This window comes from Saccopteryx leptura, chromosome 10 (genome assembly GCF_036850995.1).
Source record: "Saccopteryx leptura isolate mSacLep1 chromosome 10, mSacLep1_pri_phased_curated, whole genome shotgun sequence".
NCBI classification, from domain to species: Eukaryota; Metazoa; Chordata; class Mammalia; order Chiroptera; family Emballonuridae; genus Saccopteryx; species Saccopteryx leptura.
This window is the reverse complement of record NC_089512.1, coordinates 34,710,071-34,728,624: the sequence shown is the minus strand read 5'-3', so window position 1 is coordinate 34,728,624 and position 18,554 is coordinate 34,710,071. Positions and strand designations below refer to the sequence as shown.

The 18,554-nt window shown below is 41.8% G+C and overlaps 1 protein-coding gene across 2 annotated transcripts in view; it reads left to right on the top strand.

The window, feature by feature from the left end:
- Window positions 1-3,639: 3,639 nt before the first annotated feature.
- Window positions 3,640-18,554, top strand: part of PIK3R4 (phosphoinositide-3-kinase regulatory subunit 4) — a 75,591-nt gene continuing 60,676 nt past the window's right edge. The window contains exons 1-3 of one of the 2 annotated variants that reach the window (XM_066351826.1): window positions 3,640-4,109; window positions 4,825-5,601; window positions 18,219-18,352. In XM_066351826.1, the coding sequence (XP_066207923.1) occupies window positions 4,869-5,601; window positions 18,219-18,352 (867 nt within the window). In that variant the 5' untranslated portion in view covers window positions 3,640-4,109; window positions 4,825-4,868. Of the gene's footprint in view, window positions 4,152-4,824; window positions 5,602-18,218; window positions 18,353-18,554 lie in introns of both variants that reach the window. The other variant, XM_066351825.1, reaches the window with a different exon arrangement.

The following is an 18,554-nucleotide window of genomic DNA, read 5'->3' as shown; positions in this document are numbered from 1 at the left end:
ACAGAGTTATGGGAGAAATATTAATCGCACATGACTGAAGATATTTTCCATCGAATACGCAAGGAAAATTCAAATATGAACATGGATTTCACAGCAGAAATCTACAACGAAGCGTTGTTAATGCTTAAAGATTTGTGCTGAGAAATCACTAACAAAGTTCTCAATCAATTGGGAATGCCATCACTGAATCGATCTGCTGCTGCTTCGTTCGATGTAGAATTGCGTCATGAACAAAATTACAACACAGGTGATCTTTTGTCGTATGTGCAATCAAATATTCCTAAGCTAACGCTTGAGCAAAAGGCATTTACGATCGAATAATGCAAACTGTCAAAACAGGGTTGGAGAAATCTTCTTAGATAGGGTTGGAGAAATCTTCTTAGATGCGCCAGGAGGAACTGGTAAAACGTTCCTAACTAGATTGATTCTGGCAGCAATTCGATCCCAAAATGACATAGCCTTAGCTCTGTGTCACCTAGAATAGCTGCGACATTGCTACCAGGTGGAAGAACTGCTCATTCCACTTTGAAATTGCCATTGAACATGCAATTCATTGAAACTCCCATATCTGCACAGACAATGGAACAACAAAAAATATTCTATACCCACAAGCATTGTGAAATTAAACATATTAGAAACGTGTGCTTTCTCTTTTCTTTCTTTTCCATTTAACCAGACTGAGCCACAGCAATGTGTGGCCGGGTACAGCTAGTAGCAAATAAATGTCAACATTTCACTGGCTTCACACATAATTGTTTACTTTTGCTTATGGAAGAGTCCTATGTGGGTGATCCTGGTTTATTTAACAGGAGGCCTTTTTCTAGGTTGTGTGATTCAGGGACACAGGCTTCTACCATCTTGAGCTCCGGCATTACTTAAGGCAGGGGTCCCCAAACTACGGCCCGCGGGCTGCATGCGGCCCCCTGATGCCATTTATCTGGCCCCCACCGCACTTCCGGAAGGGGCACCTCTTTCATTGGTGGTCAGTGAGAGGAGCATAGTTCCCATTGAAATACTGGTCAGTTTGTTGATTTAAATTTACTTGTTCTTTATTTTAAATATTGTATTTGTTCCCATTTTGTTTTTTTACTTTAAAATAAGATATGTGCAGTGTGCATAGGGATTTGTTCATAGTTTTTTTTTTTATAGTCCGGCCCTCCAACGGTCTGAGGGACAGTGAACTGGTCCCCTGTGTAACAAGTTTGGGGACCCCTGACTTAAGGCTTTGAAGTCCTTGCATCTAGGCCCGTGATGGCGAATCTTTTTATAAAAACTGCCCACTTTTGCAGTGCTGGTCAACCTGGTGGGTGGTAGCTGAGCAACCAAACGCGCAGTGATTGGCCCACCATGAAAGCTGGACTGCCCACTAGTGGGCAGGAGGGACCAGGTTGACCAGCACTACAAAAGTGGGCAGTTTTTATAAAAAGCTTCACCATGAAGGATCTAGGCTAAAGGGCAAGAAAGTTAAGCAGGTCATTCACTTAACTGCCTTCACCTGGAACTGAAACAATTTTCACTTGTACTTCATAGTGGGAATTTGTTAAATGGCTGCACTGATATGCAAGATGTGGGGTGGGGCTGGAAAATATAGTTCCTAAAGTGCTGCTACTTTCCAAAAACATTTATTTTCTGTAAAGGGGACAGTTAGCCATCAATGCTACAATAGAGTGGAGAGGCCATTAGCCAAAGGGTAGAAGAACACTAGCTTTTTCTTCTTTTTACTCCACCAGTGGCAAGCACATTTTATTTTTTAATTTACTCTGAGGAAAAATACTTCAGAAATTTAAGGACATAAAATGATGTCATAAATGACCCAGTAGACATTATGGGATAAGTATAAAAAATATATATATAGTGGCTGTGGAATGCCTTTTCTGAGTAGATTTTAACATCTAGACATCTTAATGATGGTGAGTTGGCCTTAGCCCTGGAGAGATAGCAGTGGATGGCTTTAAGGCATATTTTGAAGGTGGAATCAGCAGGAGCAGGTGATTATTGAATGGGGGCAAGTGAAAGAGTGAGAGAATAGAAAGATCTCAAGGATGACTTAATGACTTTCACATTTGTAGTTTGAGGAACCAGTGGGTAGAAGTGCTCCTTAGAGAGACTGGGGAATAAGGAGTAGGGGATGTTGCAGCAATGATAAAACAATTCAGCTTTGAATTTAAAACATTTTGTGCTTTAAAGGACACCAACAAGAAGGTGAAAAGACAGCACAGAAAAATTATCTGCAAATCTGATAAGAGACTTATACTATTTAGAGCGGTGGTTTTTAACCTTTTTACACTTGGGTACTGCTGAAAATAGGAGAATTATTTCAGAGACTGCTAAGGCAGAAATCACCCGGAGCATAAGTAAATTCAACTAAGATCACCGGGTGTATAATCTTCATACAGCAATCAGGGTGGTTAACTCTATTGTGAACTGGCATGAAATTTCTGGCAGTGGAAAACACTGCTCTAAAATATAAAAAGAACACTTAAAACTCAATAATAAAAAGACAAGTAACCCTATTTAAAAATAACAAAATATTTGAATAGACATTTCTCCAAAGAAGATATATGAATGGCCAGTAAACACGAGAAGATACTCAACATCATTAGTCATTAGGTAAATGGAAATAAAACTACAATAAGATACTACTTCATACCCATGAGGGTGGCAATAAGTAAAAGGGTAGATAATGTCAGTAAGGATGTGGAGAAATTGGACCTCTCATACATTGCTAGTAGGAATGTAAAATAGTGCAGTACTTTGGCCATTTTTTAATATGTTAAACATAGAGTTACTACATGACTTCAGAATTCCACTCCCAGGTGTTTACCCAACAGAAATGAAAACACAGCTTCACATAGCCTTGTACACAGATGTTTATAACAGCGTTATTCATAATAACCACAAAATAGAAACAACCCAAATGTCCCTCAGCTAATGAATGGATAATAAATGTAAAGTATTCATACAATGGAATATTTGGCAATAAAAAGAAATGAAATACTAATACTGATATAAGCTACATCAGAGGTAATCCTCAAAAATGTGAAATTAGTCAGTTACAAAGACCATATATTGTGTTTTTAAAAAAGAGAGCCAGAGCACATTTTGTGTACCATCTGTATGAAATGTTCAGAATAGGCAAGTAGAAACAGAAAGTAGATTAGAGATTGTTTAGGACTAGGAGGGGGAGGAGGAATGGGGAGGATAGAGAGTGACTACTAATAGTTACAAGGTTTCGTTTTGAGGGTCACGAAATGTTCCAAAATTAGATTATAGGGACAATTCTGTAAATCTATATATTAATCTGTGTATTTTAAATAGGTGAACTTTATAGTATGTAAATTACATACTTCCCTAATATAAGTCTGTGAATTCTCTTAAAAAACTATGTTCTTGTGTACTTGCGGTAAAGCGGTGTCTGAATACGTTCTGGGGAATTTCAGAAGCCCCAGAGTTTAGGCAACGATAGAGAGAAGAGTAGAACCCAGGGAATACACGTTATCAAAGCATCTTACTTTCTTCCTCTAAACTCGCGGGGCGAGACCACGCCCCTTCCCGGTCTCCTAGCAACCAGCGCCCTTAAAGCTCTCTTCCTCAAGCTTCACTGTCACGTAACTTCCGCTCCGCGGCAGGAAGTGACGCCATAGAGGCCGGCTTTCCCGGGAGTTCGGCGTTTGTTGTGCTGCAGCCTTTAAAGAAGTGCTTTCCTGGAACTAGTGGTCTCTCGCCCTCCCGAATTCCACCGTCCTGCCCGGTGGTGAGGGCCTCGAGGAGTACGGAGGGCCTCGAGGGTCCAGAAGTCCGCGCGAGAGGAAGGCGAGCCCCGAGATCGCGTGGCCCGTAGGGCAGAGTAGGGGGCTGGCGGGGGCATCTGCCTGGGTATCTGTGCAATCGCTTCAGCCTGGCTGCTTCTGTCTGCTGCGACCCCGAGAGCTTCCCCAGTTCTCCCCGGCGGACAGCTGGGGTTTCTGGAGATTGGGACATTGCTGCGTCCCTTCCCCCAACATCCCACCTCTTGCTTTTGAAGGAAGACCCCCCTCATAGAGAAGACGCACCCGGCTGCCGACTCCCTTCCCCGCCTAGACCCTGAAATGACCTACCATGACCTTAGTGTGAGCTAATGACCGACTTGTGACACTTTCCAGAGTCCTAGGGTAAATGTTTATATGTGCGCATGGCCGTGCGTATGTCCCTTATTTCCTGCAAAACCTGAGCTAGGAGAAAACCCTGGGCTGTGTTTGGCAAGTGTGTATTTTGGTTTACCTTTTTTCTTTAACATCTTTGTCAAGGTTTCTCCCCAGTGGTTATTGCAAACCAAGACAACTTCCTGCCTGCTATTAGCTGGGTGGGAAAGCACCCTGAAATTAGGCTTGAAAGGCCCGGGAGATAGCCATTTTTTAGGTCTTAGCCTGACCTTTGAGAAGTTAAGTGACCTATTTGTATTAGCCGATTCTTAGTTAGTTTTAAGTTTTTAACGTGTTTGTGTTGTATAGTACTCTTGTGACCCTCATAGCCCCAAACACAATTCTGAATATACAGTAAAGGTTTAGTAATTTTAAAAATCAGAAAATACACATTTTGACAACCTCCAACTTAACATTGAAGGGGCTAATTGAAAAACAAGTCAGCTCCTGGAAAGAACAACATAAAATAGAGCTCTTTAGATAAATATGTCTGAAATTTAGAAGCTGCCTGGAAGGGGAATGAGGTCAGTGGAAGGGAAATATGGTGCATCATGGAATCATGGCCCAGTTTAATGTGGTCTGGGAGGAGACCAAATAAATAATGGTGTTTCATTGCTCCTTTTCTTTTTTCTTTGTTTAATAGGTGGATTATCCTAAGTTACTGATCCAGGGGTACTTGGTGCCATTATGGGAAATCAGCTTGCTGGCATCGCTCCTTCCCAGATCCTTTCTGTGGAGAGCTATTTTTCAGACATCCATGACTTTGAATATGATAAGAGCCTGGGGAGTACTCGTTTTTTCAAAGTTGCTAGAGCAAAGCACCGAGAAGGTCTGGTGGTTGTGAAGGTCTTTGCAATTCAGGATCCCACATTGCCTCTCACCAGTTATAAACAAGAGCTGGAGGAACTGAAAATTCGGCTTCATTCTGCACAAAACTGTCTCCCTTTCCAGAAAGCAGCAGAAAAAGCATCTGAGAAAGCAGCCATGCTCTTCAGGCAGTATGTGCGAGACAACCTGTATGATCGCATCAGTACCCGTCCGTTCTTAAATAACATTGAGAAACGTTGGATTGCTTTCCAGATCCTGACAGCTGTGGACCAAGCACACAAATCTGGCGTCCGTCATGGAGACATCAAGACTGAGAATGTAATGGTCACCAGTTGGAACTGGGTCCTTCTAACTGATTTTGCCAGTTTTAAACCCACTTATCTTCCAGAGGACAATCCAGCAGATTTCAACTATTTCTTTGACACGTCACGGAGGAGAACTTGTTATATTGCTCCTGAACGTTTTGTTGATGGTGGATTGTTTGCCACTGAGTTAGAATATATGAGAGATCCTTCAACTCCACTTGTAGACTTAAATAGCAATCAGAGAACAAGAGGAGAGTTGAAGCGAGCAATGGACATCTTTTCAGCAGGTATTTTGAGTTGGTTAAATTTGCTAAGAGGGGATGTGCACATAATTTAACAAAAATAGAAATGCACCTTGAAAAAAATTTCTATATATTGAAAAATTAATTTGTTCTCATACACGGTATTAGATAGATGCAGTGTTCTTTTGTTGGATATATTTAATTGCCCCCAAACTGCAAGAGCTGTTCATTCAAACATTTAAGAAATACTTAGATTCTTCTTCATGTGTTGGGCACTATCTTATACACTAGAGATGTAGATAGGTAATTATGTCCCCCTTTTTTAAGGAGCTTATACTTTAATGGGGAGATATATATGGTTGAAAAAGGACATTTCAGTGTAATGTGGCCTTGCTATGATGGTAATAAGCATAGGGTATTCTTTTTTTATTTTTGACAGAGAGAGGGACAGCAAGGTACAGACAGACAGGGAGAGAGATGAGAAGCATCAATTCTTCGTCTCAGCTCTTTAGTTGTTCAGTGTTTGCTTTCTCGTACGTGTCTTGACCTGGGGCCTACAGCAGAGCAAGTGACCCCTTACTCAAGCCAGCGACCATGGGGTCATGACTATGATCCTGTGCTCAAGCCAGTGACCCCGCACTCAAGCTGGTGAGCCTTGTACTCAAGCCGCGACCTGGGGGTTTTGAACATGGATCCTCTGCGTACCAGTCCAACGCTCTATCTACTGCGCCTCCGCCTGGTCAGGCAAGCATAGGGTATTCTTATAGGAACATGTAGGTACTTACATTAGTCTCCACTGTGGTGATGGGTAGAGAGGCAGGATCAAGAAAGTCTTTATTGAAAGTATGACATTTAAACTGAGACTTAAAAGATGATTGGGAGCTAGCTATGGTAAAGAGAAGTTTGTTTCAGGCAAAGGGTGTTGCTTACACAAACACTTGAAGACCAGAGTGTGATGCACTGCTTTATTAGGGCACTTTAATTAGTATAGTATATCTGGAATATAGAATGTTAGGTAAGCAAGTCCCTAATCAGAAAGGGTCTCACATGCCTATGCTCGTCCTGAGAGACATTACATGTTTTAGATAAAACACTGATTATAGCCTGGAGAGTGGATTGCAGGGATGCTACACGGGAGATGGGAAAATCAGTTAGTAAACTACCACAGTCCAGGCAAGTTGTGACCTGGCTTAAAGTTGTGACAAAATTGGAAACGGGACAGAGAGAGCTACAGTTGACCTTTGAGCAACTCAGGGGTTAGGGGCACCAACCCCCAGCACAGTCGAAAATCCACATAAAACATTTGATGCCCCCAAAACTTAACTACTAATGACCTACTGTTAACTGATAACAAAACAGCCATTAACATTTTTTATGTCACATTATTATGTGCTATATTCTTATAATAAAGCTAGAGAAAAAATGATTAGAAAACGATGATTCAAGTGAGTTTTTAAAAATTGTAGGTCTCAAAAAAAATTGTAGATCTCTAAAATTATTTTCATTATTGAAAAAATCTGTGTGTAAGTGGGCCCATGTAATTCATTGACTTGTGTTCAAAGATCAGCTGTAAAGCTTAAGAGAGAATTAGTAGGTAGATTGTTTTGACTTGGTGGTTGATTGGAAAATGGAGTCAAGAGCAGCCCTGTCTCCTAACGCCTTCCCTCTACCCCTCGCCCTTGGGAAACCTGGTAGGTGGTGAGGCTGGTCACTGGGATAGGAGACAGGAGGAGGAGCAAGTACGGGTGGGAAGGTGATGAGGCCTGTATTAGATATGTTGAGTTGAAGGTGTTTGGGGAATATCCAGGAGAAGATGTACAACAGGCAGTTGTTTATAAAGGTTTGATGCATAGAGATTTGGGGTGGAGATGGAGATTTGGTAGTTATCAGGAAATGCAGGTAGTAATCAGGAGTGAGTTTGTAAAGAAGTGATTCTTAAGCTTTTTTAGATCTCCTTAAGGAATTTGACATCCTTCCCTGGAAAAAAGTACCATGCATTCATGTACTTTTACAGAACTTTTATTTCACATCTACAGACCACATTAAACTGGGCCATGATTCCAGATTGTGAACTTCTTGAAGGAGAAGTGTGCTGAGGATGGTATCCTTGAGGAATACTTTATAAACTCTAGCATCAGGGCCATTTTTTTGTAAATTTTGGAAAGGTTGGATTTAATCATTTTCTCAAATGTAGGTTTACTACAAAGAAAACAAGTATTTTAGATTACTTAGGAAAAGTAACATACCGTATTTCCCCATGTATAAAACGCACCTTAATTTGGAGGCCTGAAATTTGAAAAAAATGTATTACATAAAGTTATTGAACTCAAGTTTTAGTCATAAAATTCATACAACTCATCACTGTCAAAACTCTCATCCATTAGCTAGTTCTCATCTGTGTCTGATGACGAATCACTATATTCATATATTGCCTTGTCCTCAGTTCCATCTATGGCATTCTATAACCACTGTATAAGACGCACCGTTTTTAGACCCCAATTAAAAAAAAAGGTGAGTCTTACACATGGTGAATTAAGAAAGGCCAGTATTTCATCTAGGGGGAACGAATAATTGTTACAGAAGATTGCACCTCAGTTGGTCCATTCAGCTCACTGATCTGTGTCCCATGATAATACTGAGGGCTGTTTTGATAAGATAGGGTCAGATTCTATGCTGTAGATATAACGATATTAAAAATATAATTCATCAAAGTCCCAACTTTCTTGATCAGTGAATTTATCTAAATTTTTCCTGAACCATTTTTACATTTTAAACTTACTGTTTTGTAAACAGGACTCCTTTAGCTTAGAAATGGAGTCACTTGGCCCTGGCCGGTTGGCTCAGCGGTAGAGTGTCGGCCTGGCGTGCGGGGGACCCGGGTTCGATTCCCGGCCAGGGCACATAGGAGAAGCGCCCATTTGCTTCTCCACCTCCACCCCCTCCTTCCTCTCTGTCTCTCTCTTCCCCTCCCGCAGCCAAGGCTCCATTGGAGCAAGGATGGCCCGGGCGCTGGGGATGGCTCCTTGGCCTCTGCCCCAGGCGCTAGAGTGGCTCTGGTCGTGGCAGAGCGACGCCCCCGGAGGGGGCAGAGCATTGCCCCCTGGTGGGCAGAGCGTCGCCCCTGGTGGGCGTGCCGGGTGGATCCCGGTCGGGCGCATGCGGGAGTCTGTCTGACTGTCTCTCCGCATTTCCAGCTTCAGAAAAATATAAAAAAAAAAAAAAAAAAAAAAAAAAAAAAAAAAAAAAAAAGAAATGGAGTCACTTTAGCTTTAGGGAGTCATTTATAGGTTTTTGTTGGTGTTGAATTAGTTTCAGTTGTACAACATAATGATTTGTGGATACTGGGAAATGATGTCCATGTTAGTATAGTTAACATCTGTCACCATATGTAGTTATAAAATTATTTTTCCTTATTATGAGAACTTTAAAAATCTACTCTCTTAGCAACTTTCAATTATGCAATACAGTATTATTAACTATGGTCACCATGCTGTGTATTATATCCCACGGCTTAGTTGTAACTGGAAGTTTGTTATAGTTTTAGAATTTCATGGGTTGATGAAAGATTATATTTATCTTTTTTGTGCACATTGTAGTTTTGTAAATTTCAAGAAATTTTTTTTTTTTTTTGTGACAGAGAGACATAGAGGGACAGACAGACAGGAAGGGAGAGAGATGAGAAGCATCAATTCTTCATTGTGGCACCTTAGTTGTTCATTGATTGCTTTCTCATATGTGCCTTGACCAGGGGACTGTAGCAGAGCAAGTGACCCCTTGCTCAAGCCAGTGACCTTGGGCTCAAGCTGGTGAGCGTTGGTCTAATCAGATGAGCCCAGGCTCAAGCCAGCGACCTCAGGGTTTCGAACCTGGGTCCTTTGTGTTCCAGTCTGATGCTGTATCCACTGCGCCACCGCCTGGTCAGGCCTAAGAAAATTCTTACTCAGCATTTGTTTTTTCAGACTAAAGAGCCCTACATTGTTTTGGCTGCAGATAGGCCCTTTCATTCCTTTGAAAGAAGTGGGTGGGATGTGTCCAACTCCCAAGGCTCCCAAGTTTTTTTATTTAGGCTCTTTGGGTTTTGAATGTTATATTTCCCCATCCTGATGCATAGCCACGGTTCTGGTTTTTTGGGAGAAGTATATACATTCTCTGTGTCTGGCCATCTGTATGGGCAGCACTTATTTTGCTGGAGATCTTCCATGAATTTGCTTGATAAACATTTGAGTGTCTTTTATGTGTAAGACACTGTGTTGTGTAGATGTTGTGAACACAGCTGTGAATATAAGCCAGACAAGGTTTTTGCTGTCATGGAGCTTGCATTTTTAGTGGAGAAGAGATAGAATAAACAAGTAAAAAAGTAAGCAAGTTCATTTTGGCTAGTGATAAGTGCGGTGACAAAGTGCTGTGACTTGTAAGTGCTGTAATAAAGGCTGATAGGAATTACTTTAGATAAGATAAAATGGTCAGATAAGGCCTCTCTGAGAAATTAACATATGGGTGGACATCTGAATAAGAAGGACTGTGATGATGGAGACAACTTGAACAAGTTGTTCCGTAGGGAAATACCACTCAATAACACCTCTTCCAGAATAACATTATAAGGTTGCAAAGGAAAAAACATCCTGTATTTCACCTGTGTATGAGCTGTCTGTGGCTGCCACAACAAAATACCCCAGACTGGATAGTCTAAAAAATTTATTTCCCCCATTTCTGGAGGCTGAAAATTGAAGATCAAGGAATCAACAGTGTTGCTTTCTCCTGAGGCTACTCTTCTTGGTTGTAGATGGCCACCTTCTCTCTGTTCTCACATGGCCTTTTTCCCAGGTGTTCCTTCTTACAAGGACACCAGTCTTAATGGATTAGGGCCATGAATGGATAAGGCCATTAGGGCTTATAACCTTATTTAACCTTAGTTACCTCTTTAAAGTTCTATCTTCTAATGAAGTCACATTCTAAGCTACTGGTTTCAACATGTGAATGTGGAAGAGGGGGAATGATACCACAATTTAGTTCATAACAACTTCTGTTTAGTTGTAAATAGTCGTATGTAGATATGTTTCTTTCTGGATTTTTATTTGGAAATAATTTCAAATTTGTGAACTTAAAATATTTGCAAACTTGCAAAAGAAAAATAGTATATAGAACACCCATATAGTTTTTTACCCAGATTTGACAAAGGAACCCAAGAGTTAGAAATTTGGCTTCAGTAAGGGTAGCTTTTAGTTGTAATCAATAGGAAATTATGTAAGGGTTAGGAGTTCGTTAATTAGTACATTTGCTTTTTATTCTCTCTTGATTTCTCTATAGCCATTCTCTTTGAAATGTGGTGAGAAGCATATCTTTCATGCAGCTGCTGGGAAGCATCCGGGACGAACCCAGAGATTAAGAAAGGGGACAGACAGTAGACATATTTCCAGTATATTAACCTTACACGCTATATTGTAGATTTGTCTGACTTGTTTATTTCAGGCATAGGGATGCTAGTTAAATTGCTTCCCTAGGCTGACTAGCAGGCCTTGAAAACCAGATAAAATACAGGAGTTCACAGCCTTTGCGGCAAGTGCTTGGACCTGACCCAAGTCCTTGAGGAAAGTAACAAGGCCAGAAACCTATCTCCAAGGAAGGGGGACATGCCATGGCCTAATAAAGAATAGGATCCAGACCTGAGAAAGGACACTCACCCACATTCCTTTCCCATCCCTAACTAGCCTGATCACACTAGAGAAGAGGCTGCAAACTGAGGATATTAAGGCGGTTCTTTGAACCCAAAGTCTGCTGCCTTCGCAGGTTGCTGGCAATTTGATTAAATGCACTCATATTCCACTTGGTCCTCGTCACTCTGTATTGGCTCTGGGGTGACGGGCAGCTTGAACCCCAGCATGTTCTGGTAACCGATTCACCTGTTAATATTTTGCTCTGATTGCTTTTGACTTGTACCTTTTCTCTGCACTCCTGCCCCACTCTGCTCCCACTCCCCCTGACTCTCCCCTCCTCCCCTCACTCTCCCATTCATGGTTTTTTTCCTTAATAAGCTACATACATCATGGTCCTTTACTTCTAAATACTTAAGTATATATTTTCTTTTTCTTTTTTTTCTTTTTTTTTTCATTTTTCTGAAGCTGGAAACAGGGAGAGACAGTCTGACAGACTCCCGCATGCGCCCGACCGGGATCCACCCGGCACGCCCACCAGGGGCGACGCTCTGCCCACCAGGGGGTGATGCTCTGCCCATCCTGGGCGTTGCCATGTTGCGACCAGAGCCACTCTAGCGCCTGAGGCAGAGGCCACAGAGCCATCCCCAGCGCCCGGGCCATCTTTGCTCCAATGGAGCCTTGGCTGCGGGAGGGGAAGAGAGAGACAGAGAGGAAAGCGCGGCGGAGGGGTGGAGAAGCAAATGGGCGCTTCTCCTGTGTGCCCTGGCTGGGAATCGAACCCGGGTCCTCCGCACGCCAGGCCGACGCTCTACCGTTGAGCCAACCGGCCAGGGCAATATATATTTTCTAAGAGGGATAGGCTTTTACATATTATTTTTTATGTAATTGTGTGTTACAGTGATCAGCTGCAGCAAATTTAACATTGATATGATACTTTTTAAAAAATTACTTATTTTTCATTTTAGAGAGGAGAGAGAGAATGAGAGAGAAAGAGAGAGAGAGAGAGAGAGAAAGGGGGGAGGAGCAGGAAGCATCAACTCCCATATGTGCCTTCTTGACCAGGCAACCACAGGGTTTTGAACTGGTGACCTCAGTGTTCCAGGTCAATGCTTTATCCACTGCGCCACCACAGGTCAGGCTAATATGATATTTTTAATTTACACTTTTCTTTTTCTTTTTTTTTTTTTTTTTTGTATTTTTCTGAAGCTAGAAACGGGGAGAGACAGTCAGACAGACTCCTGCATGCGCCCGACCGGGATCCACCCGGCACGCCCACCAGGGGGCAAGGCTCTGCCCCTCTGGGGCGTCGCTCTGCCGCCTGGGGCAGAGGCCAAGGAGCCATCCCCAGCGCCCGGGCCATCTTTGCTCCAATGGAGCCTCCGTTGTGGGAGGGGAAGAGAGAGACAGAGAGGAAGGAGAAGGGGAGGGGTGGAGAAGCAAATGGGTGCTTCTCCTGTGTGCCCTGGCCGGGAATCAAACCCGGGACTTCTGCACGCCAGGCCGATGCTCTACCACTGAGCCAACCGGCCAGGGCCTAATTTACACTTTTTATTATAATTTTGTATTTGACCCAGTAATGTCCCTTATAGCATTTTTCCTGCTCCAGGACAGAACCTATAGTCTAGGGTCAGATATTGCATTTAGTTGTCGTGTCTCTTTAGCCTCCTTTAATCTGTAACATTTCCACAGCCTTTGTCATTATAACATTGACAGTTGTGAAGAATACTTCTCCCCTTAAATTTTAAGAAATTATTTTTATACTTTTTATTTTTTAAATGGTAGACCTGAAGAAAGTTGCAAAAATTGTGAAGAAACCTTTCCCCAGTTTCCTCCAGTGGTGACATCTTATATGGCCGGTGTAGTGTCGAAATCAGGACTCGACACTGGTGCATTACTGTTAACTAGACTATAAACCGTCTGCAGTTTTCACCAGCTTTCACATGTACTCTGTACGTGCCGCCCCGCCCCTTTGTTTTCCATTTTGGGTTAGTCCGCGGTTTCCTTGAGATTAGATGCAGGTTATTTATTCTCAGTAGGATAGTGCATAGCTGATGGTATTTTTACAGTATCACCTCTGCAGGCAAATGGTGTCTGATGGTCAAGGTCTTGCCTTTACAGTTAATTTTTTTTAACCCCTTGCAACTGATAAGCAATCTGTGGGAAGAAACTTTTAAGACCATGCAAATATCCTGCCAATGCTCACAATTTCCTTCTTGATTTTCCTTCTGATGATTCTAGCTTACTCCAGTCTTAACTATGATAGTTTAGAAGTGATGATTTTCCAGTTCAGCACTTTTTCCACATTTCCCAGTAGGCCCTCAGCATTCTATTATAGTAAGATGTTCTCTTTCTTCTCATTTATTATTGGTATGGACTTCTACACTTAGTTTGTTCATACTTTTTTTGGAGAAGGTTTAACATCTATATTCAACAGGAATATTGGTCTGTAGTTTTCTTGTGATCACTTTATCTGGTTTGGTACAGGGGTAATATTGGCATCATAGAGTGATTTGGTAGATGTTCCCTCTTCTGTTTTTTTGGAAGAATTTGTGAAGGGTGAGTGTTAAGTCCTTCAACGTTTGATGGAATTCACCTGTTAAGCTATCTTGGTTTAGGCTTTTTTTTTTTTGTGGGAAGTTTTTCATAATTAATTCAATCTCTTATAATGCTCATTCAGATTTTCTATTGCTTTTTAAGGCAGCTTTGGTAATCTATTTCTAGGAATCTGTTCATTTCTTTTTTCTTTCTTTTTTTTTTTTTTTTTACAGAGACAGTCAGAGAGAGGGATAGATAGGGACAGACAGACAGGAACAGAGAGGGATGAGAAGCATCAATTATCAGTTTTTCGTTCCGACACTTTAGTTGTTCATTGATTGCTTTCTCATATGTGCCTTGACCACGGGCCTTCAGCAGACCGAGTAACCCCTTGCTTGAGCCAGCGTCCTTGGGTCCAAGCTGGTGAGCTTTGCTCAAACCAGATGAGCCTGCGCTCAAGTGACCTCGGGGTCTTGAACCTGGGTCCTCCGCATCCCAGTCCGACACTCTATCCACTGCACCGCTGCCTGGCACCACTGCCTGGTCAGGCGGAATCTGTCCATTTCATTTAGATTATCTAATTTGTTGGCATATAGTTGTTCAGAGTACCCTCATAATATTTTTCATTTTTATATGGTTGGCAATAATGTGCCTTTCCCCCTCAATCTTTGTTGTTCCTTTCCTCCTCTGTACTTTGGTTTGAGTTTACTCTTGTTTCTTTTTTTTTTTATTATTATTATTTTTATTTATTTATTTTTCTGAAGCTGGAAACGGGGAGAGACAGTCAGACAGACTCCTGCATGCGCCTGACCGGGGTCCACCCGGCACGTCCACCAGGGGCGACGCTCTGCCCACCAGGGGGCGATGCTCTGCCCCTCTGGGGCGTCGTTCTGCCGTGACCAGAGCCACTCTAGCGCCTGGGGCAGAGGCCAAGGAGCCATCCCCAGCGCCCGGGCCATCTTTGCTCCAATGGAGCCTTGGCTGCGGGAGGGGAACAGAGAGACAGAGAGGAAGGAGGGGGTGGGGGTGGAGAAACAAATGGGTGCTTCTCCTATGTGCTCTGGCCGGGAATCGAACCCGGGTCCCCCGCACGCCAGGCCGACGCTCTACCGCTGAGCCAACCGGCCAGGGCTTATTTTTTTTTCTTAAAGTGAAGGTTAGGTAATTGTTTTGAGTTCCTCATTTTAAATAGAGGTGTTTATAGTTACACATTTTCTCTAAACACTGCCTTAGTTACAACCCATAATTTTTTGTATGTTATGTTTTCATTTTCATTCATCTCAAAACATTTCATAATTTCTCTTTGATCCACTGGTTATTTAGAGTATGATTAATTTCTACATATTTGAATTTTTCAAAAATTTTTTTTCTGTTGCTGATTTCATATTTCATTCTGTTGTGATTTGAAGAACATAATTTGTATGATTTCAGTTCTTTTAAACCTGTGGAGGCTTGTTTAATGGCCTCGCACACAGTTTAACCTGGGAAGTGTTCCATGGGTACTTGAGAAGAGTTTTGTGTTCTGTTGTTGGGTGGAGTGTACCTTTGATGACTGTTAGATTTAATTGGTTCATAGTGTTGTTTGTTCCTTTGATGACTGTTAGATTTAATTGGTTCATAGTGTTGTTCAATTCTCTGTCTTTTCTGGTTGTGATGTTTGTAATAGTTATTTTTAGTCTTTTATTCTATTGACACTGTTTAGGTGCAAGTTAATGGAATAAATTTATTGAGTGTTTATTATGTGCAGGAATTGTCTTAGTTGCTAGAGATTTTTCAGTGAACAAAATAGACAAAAATCTCTTCCTCATGGAATTTGCATTTTAATAGATATATAGACAATGCAGGAATAAATGCATAAAATACATAATTTGGCAGTTGATGCTGTGGGGTAAAACAGCAGGAAGGGGGAAAGGGAATGAATGTGCCAGGTGAGGAGTATGGGGTAGTTGTGCTTGTGCAGCTTACAGTTGTAAACTGGGCAGTCAAGAAAGGACTGACAGCTAAATGACATTTGAGTCAAGATCTGAAGAAGGTGGAGGTATAAGCGTGAGGATACTTGGAATAGCGTTGGAGGCGGAAGGACCAGCAAGTGCAAAGGGGTGAGCTACAGCTATTTAAGGATCTCTTTAAGAATTGTTAAATGCAGGCCTGACCTGTGGTGGCGCAGTGGATAAAGCGTCGACCTGGAAGTGCTGAGGTCGCCGGTTCGAAACCCTGGGCTTGCCTGGTCAAGGCACATATGGGAGTTGATGCTTCCAGCTCCTCCCCCCTTCTCTCTCTCTGTCTCTCTCTCCTCTCTCTCCCTCTCTGTCTCTCTCTCCTCTCTAAAAATGAATAATAATAAAAAAAAGAATTGTTAAATGCATGTCAAATAATGATTCAGTGAGAAACTACTCTGTCCTTTCCATGATGTAGCTAGGTTCTTTTTTTATTCTTGCTGAAGATCATGTAAGCGCAATGATTGGATTATCACTTTCCCCTTTCTAATCAGATAGCCACACTTCTTAGCACTTTTTATTTTATAAATGTGCGTGCGCTCTGGTTTATTTTATGTCTTCCTATAATGATAGCTTTATGAGGGCAGGGATTTTATCTGTTTCATGCGCTATGAGAGCCTAATGTATAGTTAACACCTAATAATTTTTTGTTTAATGATGAATAAATGAATTGTCAGCTATAATTTCTTCGTAATTCCTTATGAACTTAATTTCTATAAATTCATTCTTTAAAAAACAGTGTATTTCTTGTGGCTTTTAATCTATAAATGTATGGTGTGTATATTTTATATGGTGTATGCACACATTTCTTTTAAATTATAGAACTAAGAAGTAATTTTTTTTTCAAAGTGAGAAGTAGGGGGTGGCAGACAGACTCCCACTTGCACCTGACCGGGATCCACCCGGTGTGCCCACCAGAGGGCAATGCTCTGCCCATCTGGGGCATTGCTCTGTTGCAACCAGAGCCATTCTAGCGCCTGAGGTGGAGGCCATGAGCCATTCTCAGTGCCTGGGCCAACTTAGCTCCCATGGAGCCTTGCTGTGGGAGTGGAAGAGAGAGGTAGAAAGAAAGCAGAGGGGGAAGAGTGGATAAGCAGGTGGGCGCTTCTCCTGTGTGCCCTGGCCGGGAATTGAATCCAGGACATCCACACAGCAAGCCAGTGCTCTACTGCTGAGCCAACCGGCCAGGGCCTGAACTAAGAAGTAATTTTAAGTTGTTTTTTTTTTTTTAAAGGGGCAGAAAATAGAATGGGCCTTTTTGACTTTACACTGAGAAACTGATGATTAGGCAGTAAACATTTTCCCTATCTTGACTAATTGTAGTTACCACATTTCCCCATGTATAAGACACTCTTATGTATAAGACACACCTTAATTTTGGGGCCCGAAATTTGAAAAAAAATGTATTACGTAAAGTTATTGAACTAAAGTTTTTATTCATCGTAAAATTCATACAACTCTTCCTCACCGTCAAAACTCCCATCCATTAGTTTGTCCTCATCTGTGTCTGATGATGAATCTCTGTCTTCAACAATGAGCACAAAAAAAGCAAGTGCGAAGAAGCGGGAAATGCAAGTAAAAAAAACTATAACCACAGTATAAGATGCACCCAGTTTTTAGACCCCAAATTTTTCGAAAAAAGGTGTCTTATACATGGGGAAATACAGTATATATTGCATTAAAATTTTTATTCAGTTTACTTGGTTTCTTTTTTTTTTTTTTTTTTACAGAGACAGAGAGAGGGATAGGTAGAGACAGACAGGAATGGAGAGAGATGAGAAGCATCAATCATCAGTTTTTTGTTGCCAATCTTAGTTGTTCATTGATTGCTTTCTCATATGTGCCATGACCATGGGCCTTCAGCGGACCGAGTAACCCAGGGGTACCCAAACTTTTTACACAGGGGGCCAGTTCACACTGTTCCTGAGACTGTTAGAGGGCCGGACTATAAAAAAAAACTATGAACACATCCCTGTGCACACTGCACATATTCTTACTTTAAAGTAAAAAACCCAAACAGGAACAAATACAATATTTAAAATAAAGAACAAGTAAATTTAAATCAACAAATTGACCAGTATTTCAATGGGAACTATGCTCCTCTCACTGACCACCAATGAAAGAGGTGCCCCTTCCGGAAGTGCGGCAGGGGCCAGAAAAATATCCTCAGGGGGCCGCATGTGGCCCGCGGGCCATAGTTTGGGGACCCCTGGAGCAACCCCTGCTCAAGCCAGTGACCTTGGGCTTAAGCTGGTGAGCTTTGCTCAAACCGGATGAGCCCGCGCTCAAGCTGGTGACCTCGGGGTCTCGGACCTGGGTCTTCCGCATCCCAGTCCAATGCTCTATCCATTGTGCCACCGCCTGGTCAGGCAACTTGGTTTCTTATTTTGAGTTTTATGACTTCTCTGAATTCTTGATCTATACTAATGATATCTTGTATTTTATTTTTAATGGAATTATATCTGCTGTTTTTCAGGTTGCGTGATAGCTGAGCTTTTTACAGAAGGTGTACCATTGTTTGATCTTTCTCAACTTTTGGCTTATAGAAATGGACAATTTTTCCCTGAACAAGTGCTAAATAAAATTGAAGATCGCAGCATCAGAGATTTGGTAACTACTATAAATATTTGCCATAAAGAATGTAGTAGGATTGTGTTCTTACTTTTTGTATTAGTCTGCTCTATAGAATGTTATTAATTTGTAATAAAGCAATGAAGCTCCAGAGACTGATACAAACACCTTATTGTTTTTACTTTGTTAGGGAGAATTGTACTATTCTGCCCCTCCCCTTCCAGACACAGAGCTCATTTGA